At 45.7% G+C, this 24,227-nt stretch overlaps 1 protein-coding gene across 1 annotated transcript in view; it reads right to left on the reverse strand.

Moving 5' to 3' along the window:
- LOC137522241 (sialic acid-binding Ig-like lectin 14) overlaps positions 1-20,547 on the reverse strand; it is a 102,601-nt gene extending 82,054 nt beyond the window's left edge. The window contains exons 1-3 of the mRNA XM_068242273.1: positions 20,487-20,547; positions 12,643-12,693; positions 584-943 (exon numbers count right to left, since the gene is read on the reverse strand). Coding sequence (XP_068098374.1) covers positions 584-943; positions 12,643-12,693; positions 20,487-20,547 — 472 coding nt within the window. The remainder of the gene's footprint in view (positions 1-583; positions 944-12,642; positions 12,694-20,486) is intronic.
- Positions 20,548-24,227: the final 3,680 nt, after the last annotated feature.

Here is a 24,227-nt window from a genome sequence, read left to right on the forward strand (position 1 = left end):
CATGCTGGGAGCTTTGGGGCTGGATGAAGCCCTGGGTAGCACTTATTGTCCTCAATATCCCTGATGACTTCTTTAGGGAAAAAAGCAGGTAGGACAACTGGATAGGCAATAAAGAGTAAAGAAACAAGTATTTATTGAATGTTATGCCAGACTTTAATTCTGCTTTAAGAGATGAGAGACCAAGGCAGCCTGGAGAGCTCTGTGCAAGCCACACAATGCAGTGACTGAGAAGCCTGCATGTGAAAATGGAACTAAAACTGTTAACCCTTTCAGCCACTTAAAAAAAAACAAGACATTGTTCTTACAATGTACAATAGTGTGGCTAATCTGTTGGAGGAGAGAGGACATTTTGACTGGAGTTCAGCTGAAATTAAAGCTTTGTTTTTATAGAATTGTTGACAGCACATTATTTCCAAATCTTGTACCTGGTCTTGGGTTGTTACTATAAATGCATATGTATTCAGTGGAGAGCTTTTTCCCAGGAGAGTTTTATCTGTTTAGATCCTAGATCCTATTGCATTGTATGAATACATCATGAATGTGAAATGATCATTATGAATACAGCATGCAGATAAACACTCACCTGTCACATGCAGTTTTATACTGCCTTCACTAATATAACTATATAGTACAGTTTTTCCCCCCTCAAATCGAAAGTAGTAAGTCCCAGAATCATTCTTCTTGGCGTCAGTTATGGTCAGAGTACAATCTCCATTATTCGGATTTCCAGTGATATTGAAATTTGCTTTACTTGCATCAACTTTTTTGTCTTTGGCTACATCGCTTTGTTTACCAGTCTTCTCATACCATATTCCTCTGGATTCACTGAATGTATTTGTATAGTTAGCAGTAAAGTTGCATGGAATGGTGACACACAGGCCTGGATAGACGGTGACATTTCTGCTCACCTTAATAGAATAACCAGCTGTCTGGCACTGGGCATCTGTAAAGAGATGTATTGTGTGAATACAATGATAAAATCCTTACACAGGTTAAGAAACTATCTGCAAACACAGTATGAAACCAGGAATACACTTTCAAAGTCAGAATGTTTAGATATTACCCACCTGCATGTGTGGCCAAACAAGAGAAAGCAGAAGTAGGTTCATACAGTTCGGCTCGGCAGATGGGTGACTCTTAGCTTCCCCTGCCAGTTTTGTAATGTATTTTAGAACTAATTTTTATATACGGTAAAAGGAAAATATACAATTATTAAACCACTTTACCCCCAGCGGTATGGATTTCTCCGTCCCTTTTTCCACCCTGTTACCACCAAGGGATGGAGAAATCCGTACCTGACGCCGCTCCTACCGCTGTCCGCGCTTCCCTCGCTCGTCTGCGCACCCCCGCGCTCGTGCACGCCGCTGCCCGCTCGCCCGGAGATCAATGAACGGGAAAATCCATTCCCATTCGTTGATCTAAGCCCCCGCAATGATCAGCTGCTTCTACGAGAAGCAGCGCGATCGTTGTGAAAAAAAAAGTTGCCCAGCCTCCCTGAACTTCCTGCAAGCGTACTTCCTAGCTTGCAGGTCGCATAAACAAAAACTTACTGTGGCCATCTTGTGGCCAAATAGTAAAACTACACCCTAAAGCATTTTTCATATACAAATACATTAGGTATACATTAAAAATTAACTCATAATTAACTTATTAAAAAAAAAAAATACAATTAAAAAAATACATAAATAGTTACCTTAGGGACTGAACTCTTTAAATATTTATGTCAGGAGGGTATAACACTGTTACTTTGTAAACTATGGGCATGTAATTAGGGATGGACGCAACTGAACTGAAAAAAATGCACCTTTATTTCCAAATAAAATATTGGCGCCAAACATTGTGATAGGGACCTAATTTAAACGGTTTTATAACCGGGACAAACGGGCAAATACATTTCATGGGTTTTAATTACAGTAGCATGCATTATTTAAAATCTATAAAGGCCGAAAACTGAAAAATAATACATTTTTTCCCACATCTTTTCCTATTTTTCCATGAAAACACATTTAGAATAAAATAATTCTTGGCATAATGTCCCACCTAAAGAAAGCCTAATTGGTGGCGAAAAAAACAAGATATAGTTCATTTCATTGCGATAAGTAATGATAAAGTTATAGACAAATGAATGGAAGGAGCGCTGAAAGGTGAAAATTGCTCTGGTGCTCAAGGGGTAAAACCCCTCAGTGGTGAAGTGGTTAATAAACAGCGTCTATATTGTCTGTTCCTGTCAGGCTTCTATGTAGTGTTGGGCGAACATCTAGATGTTCGGGTTCGGGCCGAACAGGCCGAACATGGCCGCGATGTTCGGGTGTTCGACCCGAACTCCGAACATAATGGAAGTCAATGGGGACCCGAACTTTTGTGCTTTGTAAAGCCTCCTTACATGCTACATACCCCAAATTTACAGGGTATGTGCACCTTGGGAGTGGGTACAAGAGGAAAATTTTTTTTAGCAAAAAGAGGTTATAGTTTTTGAGAAAATCGATTTTAAAGTTTCAAAGGGAAAACTGTCTTTTAAATGCGGGAAATGTCTGTTTTCTTTGCACAGGTAACATGCTTTTTGTCGGCATGCAGTCATAAATGTAATACATATAAGAGGTTCCAGGAAAAAGGACCGGTAACGCTAACCCAGCAGCAGCGCACGTGATGGAACAGGAGGAGGGTGGCGCAGGAGGAGAAGGCCACGCTTTGTGAGACACAACAACCCAGGCCTTGCATGAGGACAAGAAGCGTGCGGATAGCATGCTTTGTACCGCCATGCAGTCATAAATGTAATAAAGATAAGTGGTTCAATAAACAGGGACCACGCGGCAACGCTAACCCAGCAGCAGCAGACGTGATGGAACAGGAGGAGGCGCAGGAGGAGAAGGCCACGCTTTGTGAGACACAACAACCCAGGCCTTGCATGAGGACAAGAAGCGTGCGGATAGCATGCTTTGTACCGCCATGCAGTCATAAATGTAATAAAGATAAGAGGTTCCATAAACAGGGACCGGCAACGCTAACCCAGCAGCAGCAGCAGCACACGTGATGGAACAGGAGCAGGCGCAGGAGGAGAAGGCCACGCTTTGTGAGACACAACAACCCAGGCCTTGCATGAGGTACCGCGATGCAGTCATAAATGTAATAAAGATAAGTGGTTCAATAAACAGGGACCACGCGGCAACGCTAACCCAGCAGCAGCAGACGTGATGGAACAGGAGGAGGCGCAGGAGGAGAAGGCCACGCTTTGTGAGACACAACAACCCAGGTCTTGCATGAGGTACCGCCATGCAGTCATAAATGTAATAAAGATAAGTGGTTCAATAAACAGGGACCACGCGGCAACGCTAACCCAGCAGCAGCAGACGTGATGGAACAGGAGGAGGCGCAGGAGGAGAAGGCCACGCTTTGTGAGACACAACAACCCAGGCCTTGCATGAGGACAAGAAGGGTGCGGATAGCATGCTTTGTACCGCCATGCAGTCATAAATGTAATAAAGATAAGTGGTTCAATAAACAGGGACCACGCGGCAACGCTAACCCAGCAGCAGCAGACGTGATGGAACAGGAGGAGGCGCAGGAGGAGAAGGCCACGCTTTGTGAGACACAACAACCCAGGCCTTGCATGAGGACAAGAAGCGTGCGGATAGCATGCTTTGTACCGCCATGCAGTCATAAATGTAATAAAGATAAGTGGTTCAATAAACAGGGACCGGCAACGCTAACCCAGCAGCAGCAGCAGCAGCACACGTGATGGAACAGGAGCAGGCGCAGGAGGAGAAGGCCATGCTTTTTGAGACACAACAACCCAGGCCTTGCATGAGGACAAAAAGCGTGCGGATATAGCAGCAATGCTTTTTGCCGCCATGCAGTCATAAATGTAATACAGATGAGAGGTTCAATAAACAGGGACCGGTAACGCTACACCATCCCAGATGTTCATTGGTCATGTTACTTGGTTGGGGTCCTGGAGTGTTGCGTAGTCGTTTCCAATCCAGGATTGATTCATTTTAATTTGAGTCAGACGGTCTGCATTTTCTGTGGAGAGGCGGATACGCCGATCTGTGACGATGCCTCCGGCAGCACTTAAACAGCGTTCCGACATAACGCTGGCTGCCGGGCAAGCCAGCACCTCTATTGCGTACATTGCCAGTTCGTGCCAGGTGTCTAGCTTCGATACCCAATAGTTGAAGGGTGCAGATGGATTGTTCGACACAGCTACGTCATCTGACATGTAGTCCTTGACCATCTTCTCCAGGCGATCGGTGTTGGAGGTGGATCTGCACGCTTCCTGTTCAGTGGGCTGCTGCTGCATGGGTGTCAGAAAATTTTCCCACTCCAAGGACACTGCCGATACCGTTCCCTTTTGGGCACTAGCTGCGGCTTGCGTTGTTTGCTGCCCTCCTGGTCGTCCTGGGTTTGCGGAAGTCAGTCTGTCGGCGTACAACTGGCTAGAGGAGGGGGAGGATGTCAATCTCCTCTCTAAAGTCTCCACAAGGGCCTGCTGGTATTCTTCCATTTTGACCTGTCTGACTCTTTCTTCAAGCAGTTTTGGAACATTGTGTTTGTACCGTGGATCCAGAAGGGTATAAACCCAGTAATTGGTGTTGTCCAGAATGCGCACAATGCGTGGGTCGCGTTCAATGCAGTCTAGCATGAATTGAGCCATGTGTGCAAGAGTCCTACCAGAATCCTCATCATCCTCTTGTGAGCGTTGTGATAGTTGTTGTGATGCATCATAGTCGTCACCTTCCTCCTGGTCTGCTTCTGCTGACCATTCGCGCTGAATTGTGGAAGTCCAATGTGCACCGCTCTGGCCCTCGTCAGTGGTGGCATGAAATTCCTGCTCCAACTCCAGCTGTTCCTCCTCCTCTTCTTCGTCATAGCTGCTGGGGCCAGCGTTCCCTGAGGCAGATGGCCTGATGTTGGTACCATCACGCTGATCGTTTTCTCCTTCAGATTCCCCCAGTTGCATCATGACAGCTGTTTCCTTGATTTTCAACATTGACCTCTTCAGTAAACACAGCAGTGGTATGGTAATGCTGACTGAAGAGTTGTCACTGCTCACAAGCAACGTGGATTGCTCAAAATTTTGGAGGACTTGGCAGAGGTCCAACATGTTGGCCCAATCGGATCCACAGAAGCTTGGCAGCTGTCCGGATGCGCCTCGGTACTGCGCCGTCATGTACTGGACCACTGCACTCTTCTGCTCACAAAAGCGTGCTAGCATGTGCAGCGTAGAATTCCAGCGCGTAGGGACATCACACAGCAAGCGATGGTGGGGGAGATTGAAGCGCTCCTGCATCTTGGCGAGTGCCCCCGAAGCAGTACTGGAATTTCTACAATGTTTGGCCACTCGACGCACCTTCAACAGAAGATCGGCCACGCCTGGGTATGTCCTCAGGAACCGCTGAACTACTAGGTTCATCACGTGCGCCAGGCAAGGGATGTGTGTCAGCTTAGCCAACCTTAAAGCGCGAATGAGATTACTCCCATTATCACACACAACCATGCCCGGTTTCAAGTCCAGCGGTGCCAGCCACAAATCCGTCTGTTCCTTTATTCCCTTCCAAATTTCCTCCCCTGTGTGCTGCTTATCCCCAAGGCAGATCAGCTTCAGCAACGCTTGCTGACGCATGCCAACAGCTGTGCTGCACTGCTTCCACGATCCTACTGCTGCTGGGTTAGCGTTTCCGGATGAGGTACAGCTTTGAGATGCGTTGGAGGAGAAGGAGTCAGAGAGGTAGGTGCTGCTGTTGTTATCCAGTGGGAGGGACGGCGGTGCAGCTGTTTGCGGCGTGGGCAACACCCGCGCCGTAGCAGGTGAGGAATCGCTGCCAGGCTCCACAAGGTTCACCCAGTGCGCGGTAAGGGAGATGTATCGACCCTGGCCGAACGCACTCGTCCAAGTGTCAGTGGTGAGGTGAACCTTGCAGGCAACGGCATTTTTCAAGCTTCGGGTTATTTTGCTGACCACGTGCTCATGCAACTCAGGCACTGCAGAGCGCGCAAAGTGGTAGCGGCTGGGAACCACGTAACGTGGGATGGCCACTGACATCATGCCCTTGAAGCTGTTTGTCTCCACCACTCGATATGGCAGCATTTCGCAGGCCAGAAGCTTGGCTATGCTGGCTGTTACTGCCACGGCCCGGGGGTCATTTGCTGGCAATTTCCTCTTGCGCTCAAACATCTCCGACACAGACAACTGAACCGTAGCGCTGCACACGGAAGGGCTGTTGGTTGTTGTGTTTGATGAACACTGGGAGACCTCAAGAGCACTACTCCGGAAAGTGACAGTGTCAGCGTCGTCTGATGTTTGTGAATGTTGTGAACCACGCAATGGCTGGGCTACTGCTGCTGCTGAGGCGGGTCTGGTGGTGAGTCTGGTGAACCCAAGGGAGGCAGTGTTGCTGGTACCCTGTCCTGCCGCGTTTGCCCACAGAGTGGGATGTTTGGATAGCATGTGGCGGCTCATGCTGGTGGTGGAGAGGTTGTTAATACTTTTCCCCCTGCTCAGGCGAGTCTTGCACACCTTGCAAATCGCCATGGTAACATCCTCAGTGCAGTCTTCAAAGAAAGCCCAGACTTTGGAGCACCTGCCTCCTTGCTGGCGATTTCTGTTTCCTCCTCTTTTGCCTCTCACTCTAACTTCCACGCTTGTGGTGCCTGAAATTGCGCGCCGCCTACCTTGTGGCACAAGGCGAACTCGTGCAGCAGTGGGTTCTTCAACAGACTCATCTGTGCTGCTGCTACGACGGCGATGTTCTCGTTCACAAATAAAATCTGGGTCTCTGTCCACATTGTCCATACCCTCCTCTTCCATCTCCTCAAACTCGTCATATGTCATTGTGGGGGGCCGCCGCCGTGGAGTAGAGCTCCCCAGAACAACCTCTGCGCAGCTCACTCCAACGTCGTCTTCCAGATCTTGTCGGCCGACCTCCTGCAATTGCAACCCCTCCTGCCCAACTTGCTCTGGGATTTGGGTTTCCGAGTCCTCCTCGGACTCGCCTTGTATTTCAGTGCGCGGTGCATTTCCCACAGTTAATGGTTGTGAATCCGGGCACAACATTTCTGGCTGTTCCTCCATTGACCTTTCATAGGTGGAAGTTTGTTGGGCTGGGAATAGCTCCTGCGAATACCCCATTGTGTCCTGAGGTAATTCATAGGACTGGTTATCTGGCAGTTGTGTGCGTGGTGTCGCTGCCGGTTGTGTCAGCTTTGTGCCCACTGGCTCCTTGTAACTGGCTGAGGACTCGGACCTCGTGCGTGATGTGCTGGTGCTGCTTAACCCACTGCTGGACGCTTGAGAGGTCATCCAAGTAATTATCTGGTCCTGTTCTTTTGGATTTGTGAGGGTTGTTGTCCTGGACAACATGGGCGGTATTGAGTGGGTTTTCTTGGGTGCTCCCCTGTGGCCTGTACGTGAACCGTCAGGGGAAACACCTCTTCCCTTGCCCCTTCCTCTTTCACCGGATTTCTTCCTCATTTCACTTATCCTTACAGTACACGCTGACTGGCAGCAGTACAGTGGCAGTACAGAAATGCTATACAGTACCACTATTCCCAGCAGCGACACAGAGCACAATGCTATACAGTGGCGGGTGAGCGGTGTACTACTGTTCCCAGGCCCAGCAGACACAGAGTGGAAGTAAACACAATGCTATATAGTCTGGCTGAGCGGTGTACACAGAGTGGCAGTACACACAATGCTATATAGTCTGGCTAAGCCGTGTACACAGAGTGTCAGAAAACACAATGCTATATATAGCGTGGCTGAGCGAGGTGCACAGTGGCAGTACACACAATGCTATATTAGTCAGGCTAAGCCGTGTACACAGAGTGTCAGAAAGCACAATGCTATATATAGCGTGGCTGAGCGAGGTGCACAGTGGCAGTACACACAATGCTATATAGTCAGGCTAAGCCGTGTACACAGAGTGTCAGAAAACACAATGCTATATATAGCGTGGCTGAGCGAGGTGCACAGTGGCAGTACACACAATGCTTTATAGTCAGGCTGAGCCATGTACACAGAGTGTCAGTAAACAATGGTATATAGTCTGGCTGAGCGGTGTACACAGAGTGTCAGTAAACAACGGTATATAGTCTGGCTGAGCGGTGTACACAGAGTGGCAGTAAACACAATGCTATATATAGCGTGGCTGAGCGAGGTGCACAGTGGCAGTACACACAATGCTATAGAGCCAGGCTAAGCCGTGTACACAGAGTGTCAGAAAACACAATGCTATATATAGCGTGGCTGAGCGAGGTGCACAGTGGCAGTACACACAATGCTATATTAGTCAGGCTAAGCCGTGTACACAGAGTGTCAGAAAACACAATGCTATATATAGCGTGGCTGAGCGAGGTGCACAGTGGCAGTACACACAATGCTATATATAGCGTGGCTGAGCGAGGTGCACAGTGGCAGTACACACAATGCTATATATAGCGTGGCTGAGCGAGGTGCACAGTGGCAGTACACACAATGCTATATATAGCGTGGCTGAGCGAGGTGCACAGTGGCAGTACACACAATGCTATATTAGTCAGGCTAAGCCGTGTACACAGAGTGTCAGAAAACACAATGCTATATATATAGCGTGGCTGAGCGAGGTGCACAGTGGCAGTACACACAATGCTATATATAGCGTGGCTGAGCGAGGGGCACAGTGGCAGTACACACAATGCTATATATAGCGTGGCTGAGCGAGGTGCACAGTGGCAGTACACACAATGCTATATTAGTCAGGCTAAGCCGTGTACACAGAGTGTCAGAAAACACAATGCTATATATATAGCGTGGCTGAGCGAGGTGCACAGTGGCAGTACACACAATGCTATATATAGCGTGGCTGAGCGAGGTGCACAGTGGCAGTACACACAATGCTATATATAGCGTGGCTGAGCGAGGTGCACAGTGGCAGTACACAATGCTATATAGTCTGGCTAAGCCGTGTACACAGAGTGTCAGAAAACACAATGCTATATATAGCGTGGCTGAGCGAGGTGCACAGTGGCAGTACACACAATGCTATATATAGCGTGGCTGAGCGAGGTGCACAGTGGCAGTACACACAATGCTATATAGTCTGGCTAAGCCGTGTACACAGAGTGTCAGAAAACACAATGCTATATATAGCGTGGCTGAGCGAGGTGCACAGTGGCAGTACACACAATGCTATATTAGTCAGGCTAAGCCGTGTACACAGAGTGTCAGAAAGCACAATGCTATATATAGCGTGGCTGAGCGAGGTGCACAGTGGCAGTACACACAATGCTATATAGTCAGGCTAAGCCGTGTACACAGAGTGTCAGAAAACACAATGCTATATATATAGCGTGGCTGAGCGAGGTGCACAGTGGCAGTACACACAATGCTATATATAGCGTGGCTGAGCGAGGTGCACAGTGGCAGTACACACAATGCTATATATAGCGTGGCTGAGCGAGGTGCACAGTGGCAGTACACACAATGCTATATTAGTCAGGCTAAGCCGTGTACACAGAGTGTCAGAAAACACAATGCTATATATATAGCGTGGCTGAGCGAGGTGCACAGTGGCAGTACACACAATGCTATATATAGCGTGGCTGAGCGAGGTGCACAGTGGCAGTACACACAATGCTACATATAGCGTGGCTGAGCGAGGTGCACAGTGGCAGTACACACAATGCTATATTAGTCAGGCTAAGCCGTGTACACAGAGTGTCAGAAAACACAATGCTATATATATAGCGTGGCTGAGCGAGGTACACAGTGGCAGTAAACAATGCTATATATAGTGTGGCTGAGCGAGCGGTGTACTACTGTTCCCAGCAGCGACACACAATGACTGGGGGGGACCCTGGCTAGCGTGGCTGGAGAGCGAACTACCCTGCCTGCCTACCCAAAGCTAAACCCACAGACAAATGGCGGAGATATGACGTGGTTCGGGTATTTATTTACCCGAACCACGTGACCGTTCGGCCAATCAGAGCGCGTTCGGGCCCGAACCACGTGACCCGTTCGGCCAATCACAGCGCTAGCCGAACGTTCGGGGAACGTTCGGCCATGCGCTCTTAGTTCGGCCATGTGGCCGAACGGTTTGGCCGAGCACCGTCAGGTGTTCGGCCGAACTCGAACATCACCCGAACAGGGTGATGTTCTGCAGAACCCGAACAGTGGCGAACACTGTTCGCCCAACACTACTTCTATGTACAGTTTGGGATGTAAACAGAGTTGATGAATTTCCTTCTAGATACTTGTGCAGAGACATGATCATTCCTGGTGATTGATTTATAGAGGTGCAATGTACAGTACAAGAGGTTAAGCGCATTAAGCCCCCAGGAGACCACAAGAAGTGCCCCATCCTATTAAGGGACCACTATAGTAAAAAGAGTAAGCAGTTAAAATCTGACAGAACGGACAGGTTTTGGTCAAGTCCATCTCCTCACGGGAGATTCTCAGGGATTTCTTTGTTTCCAAAAGCATTTCCTGAACAGCAGTTGCTAAGTCTAACTGCCAGAATAGTAACATACCTGCCAGCCTCCCTACCTGCTTGCACATTATTTTGGAAGTTAAATTTAGCAACTGCCAATCAGGAAATTATTTTGAATACCAAGAAAACCCTGAGGGTAGGAACACACTAGGCAGAATCGCATATGTGTTTTCCATAGCACATAATGGAAAACTCATATGCGATTCTGCCTAGTGTGTTCCTACCCTGAGAATCCCCTTGAGTGGTGTTGATGAGCTCTGGGTCATAAGGACCTATCCACTGCTTACCTGCTCAGCTCCCATTGGCTTTATATGCAATAAACTGCATTAAGCAGAATTACATGTGTAAATATAAAATATTAACACACAATGATTAGAGCAGAACAATGCAGTAGATATGCAATACATGACATGCAATACATTATGCTTTACTTATCCTATAGTAAGATATTACACATGTAATTCTGTTTATTGCATACACCCATAGGCAAACGCAGGGGGGGGAGGCACAAGTTGAGACACCAGAATATCTGCAGGTATGCTGCAGCTCACTCACAGTGTGTACAGAGCATGGAGCATCTCTGGGGAACTTAAGAGTCAGGTATGAGCATAGCCCTGTGCCCCTACTGTGTGAATGCTTCACTTTCCCCTTTAATAGCAGTGTCGGCTGTCCTCATTATTATTTGTAGCTAAACTGCTCCTGGTCGATCCTGTTGTTGGTCGGGAGGGAAAGTGCTTTATGTGTACCCGGCATGATGTCCTACCATATTATTATACCATAGCTCCCAACTGTCCTTATTTTGGAGGGACAATCCCTCTTTGAGAGCCCTGTCCCTCTGCCCCTCCTCCCTCCTCATGTGTCCCTCTTTCAGGACTTTGTCCCTCTTTCTATGTAAATATATATATTTATCTACTAAAAAAATGTGTTTGATTGACTCTAAACTTTATTCCCATCCTTTAAATTGTTATATTACTAATTTTAAAATGTTAATATGAAGGAAAATGAACCAGGATAGAAAGGACCAGTGTGGTTTGCATTATAAAACAACATATTTTTCTCATGAAATCTTTATAGTATGCGTGACTAGGGGTGTGACAGGGGCGTGATCAGGGATGTGGCAGGGGCGTGGCTTAAATATCCCTCTTTCTTATCTCAAAAAGTTGGGAGGTATGTTATACTGTATTGTGCATGGCTGAAAGAGACCTTACAGGAATCCCCCCCTTGTAAATCCTGGGTTTGCCCCTGACACCCCAATATCATGGACGGTGCTACACTGAGGCACTGACATCCCCCCGCACACACTTTTCTTCAATATTAGCACCATCATTTGGACAATCTGCTCTGCCCAACGGCCCCTGAGCTCTGCTTGTGATGTTTACATTTGGTTTCTATCATTGCTGAACTAGTTATCCTTAATTTCATCACCTGAGTTATGCAAAAATATTAAAAGCTTGCCATATAAACATTGATTTTTTTATCACTCAAATAGGCCCCACCAGCCAGCCATCATGCCTCCCCCCTCCCCAAACAATTGAAACTGGAGCCACCCCTGCTCATTATACTTTGTAATGCAGTGAATCCAAGTATGACACCACTACACTAATTACCTGGTGTCAGTGGCGTAGCTAGGGTATTTGACACCTGGTGCTGATTATTTACAGACGACCCGCCCACACATGCACATACACACCATAAACAAAACCGACAAACTGTATATAATAAGGAAGTGTTTCGATACCCCTCAAAAAAAAATAAAAATGATGGAGTGAAACAGAAGATTCACATCATGGATGTACAGAAAATAAATCATCCTCAAAACACCTTTAAGCTAATCACTACTACATACCTCCCAACATTTTAATTTGAGAAAGCCGAACACTTAGGCCACACCCCTAACCACACCCCCAACACCCCCCTAGTCACGCCCACCTTTTTTTTTTTAAATAAATATTTTTATTTTATTATTAATTAATATTACTCCCGAAAGGAAGGGGGGGAGCGTGAGGTGGGGAGGAGGGGAGAAAAAAAACTGATCGAGGCACCAGCCGCAGGGGATGCCGTATGCTATGTGGGATGGGTGGCCGCTATTTCTCCCTCCCTCCTAATGTGCCCCCCAGTGTCCCCCCTGCCTGCAGAGTTAAATGCGCAGCGGAGCGGAGCAGGCTGTCATTAATCTTACCATTGCCTCTCCGCACCGGGATTTCATCTAGTCTTCTCGGCTTCCTGCTTCCTGTGAAGTCACAGGAAGCAGTAAGCCTAGAAGAGCCAGATCCCGGTACGGAGAGGCAATGGTAAGATTAATGACAGCCTGCTCCACTCCGCATTTAACTCTGCAGGCAGGGGGGACACTGGGGGGCAGATTAGGAGGGAGGGAGGGAGGGAAAAATAGCGGCCACCCATCCCGCATAGCATACGGCATCCCCCGCAGCTGGTGCCTCGATCAGTATTTTTTCCCCTCTTCCCAGCGGCCGGGACAGAAGGGGGGGCAGCGCGGGATGCCGGGAGAGGCCCCCCAAATTGGGACCGTCCCGATGAAAATGGGACGGTTGGGGCCACTGCTACTAAGTGCACAGAAGGACAAATAGAACCCAATTTTAAGAAATCAATCAAAATTCACTGTATAGTTTTGTATCACTAGATGCAGTGCAAAACCTATAAAGCTATTTTTCCACTGTGGCCAGTTGCACTCAATATCATTTTAGGCCCCATTCTCACTCGGACGCTTTCATTCGGTGTTTTGCGCTTTGGTGATGGCCGGCAATCAGCAAAGCACTGCAACACAAGGAATCCAATAGGATTGCTCACAATGCGCCGATTGCGGTGCTGCACTGCCATTGCATTTGCGCTGCATGAAGCATTTTTCCAGAGATTGCATTCGATTCTCATTCACTAGAATGAGAATTGCAAAACGGACTAGATGAAACATCTAGGCCGGTTTCTCACTGCAACCTGGCGGAGGGGTGCGGCAGCCACGCTGCACCGCCAAAAACAGGCCTTCGGGGAAGAGCACGTTACTATGTGGTATCCCCCATCTGGCATTGGGCTAAGCAGGAAGTGATGCACACTTGCAGTCACTTCCTACTTCGGGGTATGCAGAAGTGCAGGAAGAGTATTGTAAAATATGCTTCCACACATGCGTGCTGCCGCATTGGTCATTTTTTTTAAATCTACGCATCGCCATAGACTAAGAAGACTTCTTGGCCGCTGCAGATCACCGCAGCTCACCGCAGAATATGTGGGGTAACATAGTTCTGGTCCTGCGTCAGGGATGCAGTGAAAACATCACTTCCGTCGCGTTGAGCCGTAATGTGGGAGTATAAAAATCTCCATAGATTTTCATTGCCCGGCGGTGGGGTGCAGTAAAAATGCCGCTCCGCACCGCCCTGGTGTGAAAGGGCCCTAAGAAAAAAGCAATACAAAATAGCAATCTGTAGGGAATTGCGATCACATCTGTGATTCCGATTGAGAACAGGGCCTTATCCATGATGAAATTAATCAGGTAGTGGTTCTAGGGAAGAGGAAACAACTTCAAGCGTGCAAAAGCATGTCACATGTCTATCAAACCAACCTTCAAATACACTGTTAGATCTCATAATGCAGCACCCTCAAGATAAGTAAGTACATCCAAGTTTCAAAATGAGGTGCAAAGAAGCATGAGAAAATGCTACCAGACAAAGCAATAATAATCAGAAACTAGAGATCTGCTTGCCAAGAACGTACAACATTTTAGTATTTCTTGTCTAATTGTAGAGGAGAAGCAGCAGTTATAGCACAGATGGCAGGCAACTTGCAGAGGGGAGAAAGCAAATCAGTGTACAGAGGAGATCAGGTTCAGTCACCAATAACACAGGGGTTGGTGTATGAGATCTGTGCATATGGCATTTACCTCCTCATTTACCTCCTCACTGGCAGCCGATGTTCTATCTGTGCTCTCCCAGGCAGATCTTCAAGTGGTTTGCTGGTTTAAATTAGCACACTTGTAGCTCTGCCCCTATCACCCGCGGTAGCTCCACCCCATCGCCTGCAGTAGCACCACATTGCATGCAATAGCGCCGCTCCACCTGATCCCAAAATCACATGCCCTCTGCCCAGATGCCACCCCTTCTGCCGTGACACCTGGCTCATCCCTCTCTCTCCGTTCCCCCCCCCCCCCTTGTGACACCGCTGTCTGTTGTTAGAGGTCTGAAGGCTCAATCCAGATAAAATTTGAGACATTGGGAAGAAAAAAGACAACAGATTTACAAATCCTTTTCGAAATGTTATTACTTTTATGGCTTGAGCTTTAAATACTCTGCATACACACAGACAGACTGAAAAGCAGCTTTTTCCCATCTGCCATAAACTTGATAAGTTCTGAATCCACTCTAAAATAATTAACACTTTATACAATTTTTTTTAAAAATCTTTGAAATACCTGGCATACTTGTATAATACTTCTATTTCTACTTTTGTTAGTATCACTATGTTCCCTATATGCACCGTGGGGGTGTCATGAAAAGTAATTGTGTTGTGTTACACAATGACAATAAAGTGCTTGAATCTGGAATCTACTGGTGCAAAAAGAAAATGTTATTTTGTTGTAATTTTCTTACGTAATACCAATGAAATTGGGTTACATATTTCCAATAAGAATACTGGTGCAGACAGAAAATGTAATTGTTTGGTAAGTATTGGTGCAGAAATATTATGTAACTTTTCTCCAGTGAAGTGGTGTTGAAAGTTGATGTGGGCACATGTTATGTGGTTAGCAGCACTCTCATCATTTAGAGTTCTCCATTTAGAACCCGGTCAGTACATTACCAGAACTGAGTTGTGGTTAAGGGGAACCTGAAGTGAGAAAGACATGGAAGCTGCTTTATTTATTTCCTTTTAACCTATTGCCGATCGTGTCACGGCAGTGGGTGGGGCCGCGGCGGCAGCCTCGGGACCGCCTAACGCCGTTTGGCGTAAAGTCCTGGCGCTCGCTTTTGCAGGAGATCGCGCGTGCTGCTGCGTGCGCATCTCCGCTTGGTAGGCGGAGCTCCGCTCTGCCTTCAGTCTCCCACTCTAATTAGCATGTACAACACTGCGATCTACAGCGCGTACAGTGGACAGCCGTGTGACACGACTGTCCCCCTGGGACACAGGAGAGTGATCGGCTCTTATAGGCTGAAGCCTATGACAGCCGATCGCCGTGATTGGCTGGCTGGAGGGAGGGAGGGATTAAAAAAAAAATTAGTAAAATGTATTATAAAAAAATAACATAAATATTTATTTTAAAAAAACAAAACCCTGGGGGAGCGATCAGACCCCACCAACAGGAAGCTCTCTGTTGGTGGGGAGAAAAGGGGGGGATCACTTGTGTGCTGTGTTGTGTGGCCCTGCAGCGAGGCCTTAAAGCTGCAGTGGACTATTTTACATAAAATGGCCTGGTCTTTAGGGGGTTTTAACACAGCGGTCCTCAAGAGGTTAAACAATAGCAGTTGCCTGGCAGCCCTGCTGGCCACAGTGGTGTCTGAATCATACCAGAAACAAGCATGCAGATGCTGATATTCTTGTCAGATTTGACAGAAATGTCAGAAACACATGTTGTGCTGCATGCTTGTTCATGTTCTACCCAATATAAAATACATACTAGTAGATTTATTTGCCAAATACTGTCCATGTCAGAAACACTGTTGCTTCCTGCTTCACCTGCTGGTGCCATCACAAGTCACCAGCAGGTGGCTCTGTTTGCTTTTCATGGTTGCCTGCAGTTAACAGGCTCACCACTAGATGGAGTATCATGGATTACACATGTCTCTATTCCACAGGTGTCCGGGCAGGCTGCCAGCTCCTATTTAAGCTGGCCACTCCCTTCACACTTCGCAGATCCTCGTGTCAGTGTGACTACTGCTTGTTGGTCCACTTTCTTGCTCTGCATTTTCCCTTTGTCTGACTTCCTGTGTAAGCCTTTGGCTTACAACCTATCTTGCCTTGCTCTGTGATTCTGTCTGTCTGCCTGTGTGAGCCTTTCTGCTTGCAACCTGTTCTGCCCTGCTCTATTGCTCCTCTGTGTCCCAGATCAGCTAGGGTGTAGTAGGTATTCCTGTTTATACATACATAGGCTAGCTTAGTTGCAGCTCTGTGTATGTGTGTGTGTAAACCATTGGGGTTTCTGATTCTAGCGTGTATTGACCCTGGACTGTGTTTGATGTCGATTCTGCTTGATGATTATGTACTGCGATTGTTATATTTGTATATATGTATATAGCACTGTTCATATTAAACACTAATTCATTGCATATCTGTGTCCTGACCTTTTGTATATGCTACTAAATGTGATCAGCAAATACCCTGCTAGCAGGAGTCGTGACAGTCCATAACCTGTAGTAAGTTATTTGGTGGTAAGCCCAACTGATGGACAGTTAGTAGCGAGATTTTTTCTTACATAGTGTGGGCAAATCAATTATGATTATATAATTCACATCATAAAATTTGAAAATACATGTAAACATATACAGTACAAATAAGAAGTACGTTTCTTTCAGAGTAAAATGAGCCATAAATTACTTTTCTCCTATGTTGCTGTCACTTATAGTAAGTAGTAGAAATCTGACATTACTGGATTTTGGACTAGCCCATCTTTTCATGGGGGATTCTCAGGGTTTTCTTTATTTTTAAAAGCACTTATTGAATGACAGTTGCTCCGTCCAACTGCCAAAAAAGTGTGTAACGAGCAAGGAGGCTGGCCAGCATCTTTGTATAAATATTTTTCAGGGAATGTCTTAAGAATAAAAACCATGCTGAGAATCCTCCATGAAGAGATGGACTAGCCCAAAACGTGACGGTAATGTCAGATTTCTACTGCCTACTGTAAGTGACAACAACATAGGAGAAAAGTCATGTATGGCTCATTTTACTCTGGAAGAAAAGTACTTCTTATTTGTATGTATTTAAAATGTTAAGATTTTTGTGACAGTTCCTCTTTAAACGTGGGTGCAAAGTGTTAACTTAACTTTTCACTAACAGCTGATGCAAACAGACAGTTATTTCACACAAGAGGGATGGAAATGTCCAATAGAGAGAAACAGCACAGTTATTTTTTGTGGCTTTTCTGCTGAACCTCCAATGCTTTCTGAGTTAATGACCCAGAACCAAGTATCCAAAAGATCAGCATGACAGCTTGAATGGTGAAAATAACATGAACAACACATAGTAACAGGTAATAGTAGAGTAAGGGCTTTTTTATACTATGAACAATTTCCTGCATTTTAGAGCTGTTTTTGATCGCATACAAATTGCAAACAGCAGAGGCAGGCCGAGGCGGCAGAGGTGAGAGAGGCTCCAGCCTCAGGGCGCAGTGTAGGAGGGGGTGCACAACTAACTCATAAGAAAAGGGGATACATGGCAGTGACTGCTAGCCAGATAACTAGAGATTAAGGTATTGGGGGCCCTGGGGAGCCTCTTAGTCTAAAAGTAATCAATGTGGGACGGCTGGAGTGAGAGGGATGGAGGGGCGCACTTTGGGGTCTCAGCCTTGGGTGCTGGAGGACATCTTCAAAATACTAAACATCGCAAGAACTCTTTTATACTAGCCCAATCAAATGCAACCAATTTTGCTATTTGGAATTTCCCAAACTCCTGCATGCTGCATTTCTTCTGCGTTTCTCCTTATGTACCTAGCATCAAAACACATTTGCAGAAACATAATGGAGAAATTGCATTTTAGAATTGCAAAGAAATAGCATTGCATTTGGAATTTGCAGTATAAAACATCACTCCCTAATTCCCACAGCTTGAAGCGATGATGATTATTAATGATGATGAACAATTAAAAAGAATTTGAGAACCATACTATACAGACAGGCAGCATTTCTGCTCATTGCCTGGTTACATATGCTTCAGCCTGCAAATTCCAATATATAGACATTTAAGCTGTACTACACAGATTAGAAGCAATGCTGCTCAATGCCCAATATAATATGCTGCAGTTGCAAGTCTAGTAGATTAAGCCTTACATACAGCACAAAGCAATAAGGATGATTGGTATAGAACACAGCATCAATGTAATACAGGGAGGTTCATTCAGTTAACACATGTAAAAATGGAAATACCAAAACACTGATGTTCATATATCTATTAAAGCCATTAACATTGATGACAACACTTGCCTGCTAAATGGCAAATACATTGGCAAGTGGGAAAATGCTGTGAACTAACGATGATTGCACAAAGAGCAGTATTGTTTTTTCTTGTTTGTTTCTTTGTTGTTGGAACAGGACATTATTTGGTGTGACCACTCTTTACCTACAAAACCACATACATTCTTCCAGGTGGGTCTAGTGCATGGCTTGAAAAAGGGGCATCCCTGATGATACCATCCATTCTGAGAGCTGGCTGGGGAGGTTCTATTATATTATTGCAGCCAGGGGTGCTCGGATAACCCTTTTCAAAATCCGAAATTGATTCGGATTTGGATACCCAGATAGCTGGATCCAGATCAGATATCCAAATCCGAACTTTTTGGTATCCAAATAGAATCCGATATCCGAACCCAGTATCCTGTTTCTCTGCCCGGGTTCGGATATCCGGATAGAAAACCGGAAGTGGCCTTTAAATTGCTTTTAAAACGTTTTTTAGGGTAAATGAGGCATGTAGCATCATGTTTTTTTTAAAGGGAAACACTAATTGATGATGTGGGGACTTAAAGTAGTCCCCCCCCCAAAAAAAAAACAAAAGGTCTGTCAATTAGTCCCAGACAGTGGTCATGCAACCCACATTGTGTCCAAAGTCCAACCGCACATCTGGGACATGACAGTTTTCAGCCCAGACACCTCCAAAAAATTCTGCAGCAATTGTGTTTTAGGTTATTATTATTATTATTATTATTATTATTATTATGGGTTAAATAAAGGTGGTATCAGCACAGCAGCAGTGGCCTGTGGTACCCTGGCGGTGGGAGCAGCAAAGGCAGCAGGAGCAGGGCAATGCAGCAGCAGGTGTAAGGTCATGCCGGACATGGCACATGGCAGTGGCGCGTGCCACCTGGCACGTGCCACCTGCCAAGTGCCACGTGCCAAGTGCCACGTGCCGGGTGACAGTCAGACAGCAAAGGAGAAGACACTAGTGCACACTAACTGTCACACTGGCACTGCTCATCAGCACAGCAGTTCTGTAGTAAGCTAACAAAGTAGTAGTACTACTACTACTAACAACTAACTATCACTGACTGTAGTACTACTAACTACACAATAACACAGTAATCCTATTCCCTAATCCCTAAAATATACTGTAGCTAAGGCTAAGCATAGCACACACACAGACAAATAGCAGCTGCTGCAGCAAGCCTGCAGCACACACTCTGACTGTCACTGAATGAAATCAAGCTAGCTACCTAATAAACAATAGAACAATAATGTAGTGATAGTGAAGGTGTTAATCACTGAACAGCTTTAGGTTTATCACTGTATACAGCACTTGTTAGGCCAGCAGCACTGGAGCATGTCTCTCAGTGAGCAGTGACAAGCAAGGATGATATTTCTCATCATGGCACCCCTCCTTAATATACAGGGGGGCTGGCCAGGGTTCCCGTTTGTGATTGGGTGCTAGGGCTTAGGCTGGGAGCCCTCTGATTGGCTCAATGAGGTCAGGAGGGGCTGACCAGGGTTCCCTTCTGTGATTGGTTGCTAGGGCTTAGGCTAGGAGCCCTCTGGCTCAATGACGTCATCTCCTTAGTTACAGTATTTGGATTTGGATATCTCGAAATATCCGCGCGGATATCCGGATTGCAGATAACTATCCGCGGAGTGCTAATCGGATTTGCACAGAAATCCGGAGTCCGGATCCAAGGTCGGATAGCTGAAAAAGTTCGGATTATCTGGGTAGTTCGGATATCCGGAATCTGGATGAGCACCACTGATTGCAGCCATATATACATTCATTATCTTATAAGTTTAGTTTCAGTTCAGGTTTTTTTAATAATTGCCACATAGCTTAATACTGCATCAGGTGGTAGCATCAAAGTAGTCATATGATTTAATTTCTGTGTAATGTTCCACTTACCTTTGTAGAACAGAATGAGAACAGCAGGTACCAAAATATTACAGCCTTTACCCAGCCTCATGATACTGGGCTGAAATTAAGGAGTAAAGTGCAATCTGTAACGAGAACAATATGAATTTATCTAAATTGTAATTTGAAGTAATAAGAAGATTAAAAAACAACAACAAATGCATATTCAAATTTAAATCTAGGCAAAGCTTTTTTTTTTCATATAGAATCTTAAAAACCCTATCACAATAATTCTGCTAACAATTTCCCACAATTCAAAATGTACTGCAATTTCTTAATTTCACTAAGAGAGCAAGCAAAGGTAGTAATCTCAGAAGATGCAGAAAAAGCAATAAAGCCTGACATAAATGATATCTATGTTTCCTTGTAGTACTGTTTCTATTCCCAGTTTCATGTATTGGTGGCAGCTCCGATCTAGTGTTGGTTGAATATCTGTGTTCAACTAGCTGGACAGTCAAATGAACAGGCCAGTATTGTTCCAATCAACTTAAACGTTGAATTCAGACACCATTAAAGTCGGGGGGGGGGGGGGGGGGGATTCGGGTTATTATTCTGGACAATGAAGAGCTTGCACAGACTCCAAATGCATTTAAAAAGCCATTCAAGACTAAATAAAAGCAGGAAGGCATTTGTTATGCTGCTGGCTAGGTTATTTTATGGGGTGGTCAAGTCAAGTGAACATGCCAGATTTTATACAGGTCTCCAAGTAGAGACATAAGGTGCCCCAAGGGGTTTCCTCTGGTCCAAACATTAGCCACCAGGTTTCACTGCTCTGTTACAGTTAATACACAGGCCTCAGAGTGGGAGCAGAAAAAAATGGCGCTCAGCTCTGCGTGATAATTATGGCACCGCCATTAAAGCCAATAGAAAACAATATAATACTGGCATGTAACAATATGGCGCACACCTGTACTATACAGCTTCAAGACTAATTATGGAGCACAGCTGCTATTTATAAGCTAGCCCGCTCCCGCTGCCTCAGGGTTGCTGATATATAAGCCCCGATCATGCTGCTCTGATTATTCCAGAGCTTTACCACTGTTTCTGCACTGCCCTTTTTTACCTATCCCATTCACCGTTCATTACCGCTGCAGCAGGACTGAATTACCTGAGTGCCCATCGCTCTCTCTATCAGAGTAGGAGGGGAAGAAGAGGATCCACTCATCCTGCTGTTCACCCAACGATCAGCGCTCGCCTCCGCTCTGGCCTGTATCTCCGCTCACTCTGACATCAGTGCCGGGTCCTGGCTTGATGACGTCATCAAGCCGAGACCCGGAACTGAGCTGCAGTATGAGCAGTGATGCCGGCAAGAGAGGAGGGGTCCACAGCAGCTCATTGTTGGAGCCTGAAAGGTGAGTAAAGGCTGTGGGCTCACTGGGCTACGGGGGGGGGGGGGGAGGAGGGGGGCACCTGGCTACTAAAGGGACACCATGCCAATCTAGCCCTAAGAGGGATCCGGCTGCCTGACCCCCCCAAACGCCCCCCCCCCCCCCACATGCAAGTTTGCCTAGTCCTTAAGGGGGGTTAGGCAGCCGGTCCAGAAAGGGTTAACCATTTCATTTTTCACCTTATGGACAATAGTAATTTTCACATTTCTCCTCCTCCCTTTCATTCCCAATAACTTTATCACTACTTATCACAACAAAATGCTCTATACCTTGTTTTTTTGCCACCAATTTTGCTTTCTTTGGGTGGTACATTATGCTAAGAATTATTTTATTTTAAAAGCATTTTAATGGGAGTAATAAGAAAAAAATGGAAAACAAATCATTATTTCTCAGTTTTTGATCAGCTGACTCCCTTTCTATTTCTATTTGCATAAAGGTCCTGTCGCCTGGCGCGCGCGCGCGTAGCCCTCAGTCTATGTGCAACTGAAGGACCAGGCAAAACTCCACCATGTAACTGCGCGGCGGAGGTCGCCGGCTGAGATGCGGAGACAGCCGCAATGCCGCTCACCGATGCGGCGGCATCTCCGCTATCTATTACAGTTTTAAAATAATAGTTAAAATAATATATGCTACCGTAATTAAAATCCACACATTTTATTTGCCCATTTGTCCTGGTTATTGCAACATTAAAATTATATCCCTAGTATAATATATGGTGACAATATTTTATTTGGAAATAAAGGTGCTTTTTTTCAGTTTTACATCCACCACTTATTTCTAGCCCATAATTTAATAATAATAGTATACCCTCTTGACATACATATAAAAAAAAAATATTCCCTGTAGCCAGTAGGTATAATTTTACTATTTGGCCACAAGATGTCCTTGTGCATTACTTCCTATACGCGTACAATAAGTATGCTACATAGGGAATAATGTGTTACACTGTAACTAGGGAACTGATGCAGGCATCCATTTATGCCTGTGATCACCATGGCCTAGAAGGGAGATGAATGAATGGGAACAATGTTTCTATTCATTAATCTAATGATCGGTGGCGGAAGCGTCAGAAACGTGTGAGCAGACGGGAGGGTGGTGGCACCATTTCAGAATGATCACTGTTTTTGAACAAAAACTGTGATCATTCTCGGAGGACATGTACGGATTGGTTTAGGGGACTTTTTTCCCCTGGCACCTATCCCCCCCCTGTTGCTGGGACCATCACGATCGTGGGCTTCTGCCCGCATGATCACGCGCACAGCCCGCCAAACTGTAGGGACGTGACTATCGGGTCCCTGCGGCTGTAGCAGCTACCACTGCAGACGTGAGGCTCTTGTCCCAGTGGCAGTAATGGTTACAAATATTAAATAACATTACTATGAACATTTCAGTAATGGCTTCACCATGTGTGCTTTTTTATGCACCGCTCAGAGTAGAGACAGAGGGGTTCCTCTGATTCAAATGACTTGGCCATGTTTAAGAGTTCTGTTATAAGTGATGTAGTGTGATGCCATGTGTCCGGTCCAGACTCCAAACCACTGGGCCGGGTGTAAGAGTTCCATTAGTGCAAGTTACAGGTAAAACTTTAACACTACAATAATAAAAGTGAAAAGGATGTACTGCAGCCTAAAGTGACAACATTTGTATATAATTCACAATTCAGAAAGTGCAGATTTAGGTGGAAATTTCTGTATTCTCTGATTGGCTTATTCATTCTGAGTCTTGTGATTGGCTTAACATTACTGCATATTGGTAATACATATTTTTTCCGCATTTAACATTACAGTTAATGGCCACCGACTATAGTGGTTAATAGCAAAGCCCCTGTAGGTGCTAGAAACAACACATTTGCATGGTATTTTGAGGAGGACAGTGGGAACAAGAGAAAAAAATATGTCAAAAAGACCTCATAGTTTTTGAGATATTCGATGTTAAAGTTAGAGGTAAAAATTCTACATTTAAATGTGGTAAAATGACAGATAATGTATCAATATGTATATACATGTATTTTATTTTTTATATGTTCAGAGTGTGGGAAACTGCAATGCGTTTGTTGGTGTGACGTCCGCTTCTTCAGGCAAGGTACAGCAAGGAGCAACTTTAGCAGTGTCAGCATGTGTATAGCACCTCTGTGTCCTGACCATGCTAAAGTTGCTCCTTGGTGTACTTTGCCTGAGGAAGCGGGCGTCAGACTCATGAAACACAATGCAGAATTTTTGGCATAAGAAATAAACGTTATACGTTTTTATGATACATTACTGCCATATCATATGTGGGGAGGGAAATCCACCATACCCCCCCCCCCCTATTTTTAAGTTTTTCTTGCTGGAGAAAAGTAACCCCC

The sequence above is a fragment of the Hyperolius riggenbachi genome, chromosome 6, assembly GCF_040937935.1.
Source record: "Hyperolius riggenbachi isolate aHypRig1 chromosome 6, aHypRig1.pri, whole genome shotgun sequence".
NCBI classification, from domain to species: domain Eukaryota; kingdom Metazoa; phylum Chordata; class Amphibia; order Anura; family Hyperoliidae; genus Hyperolius; species Hyperolius riggenbachi.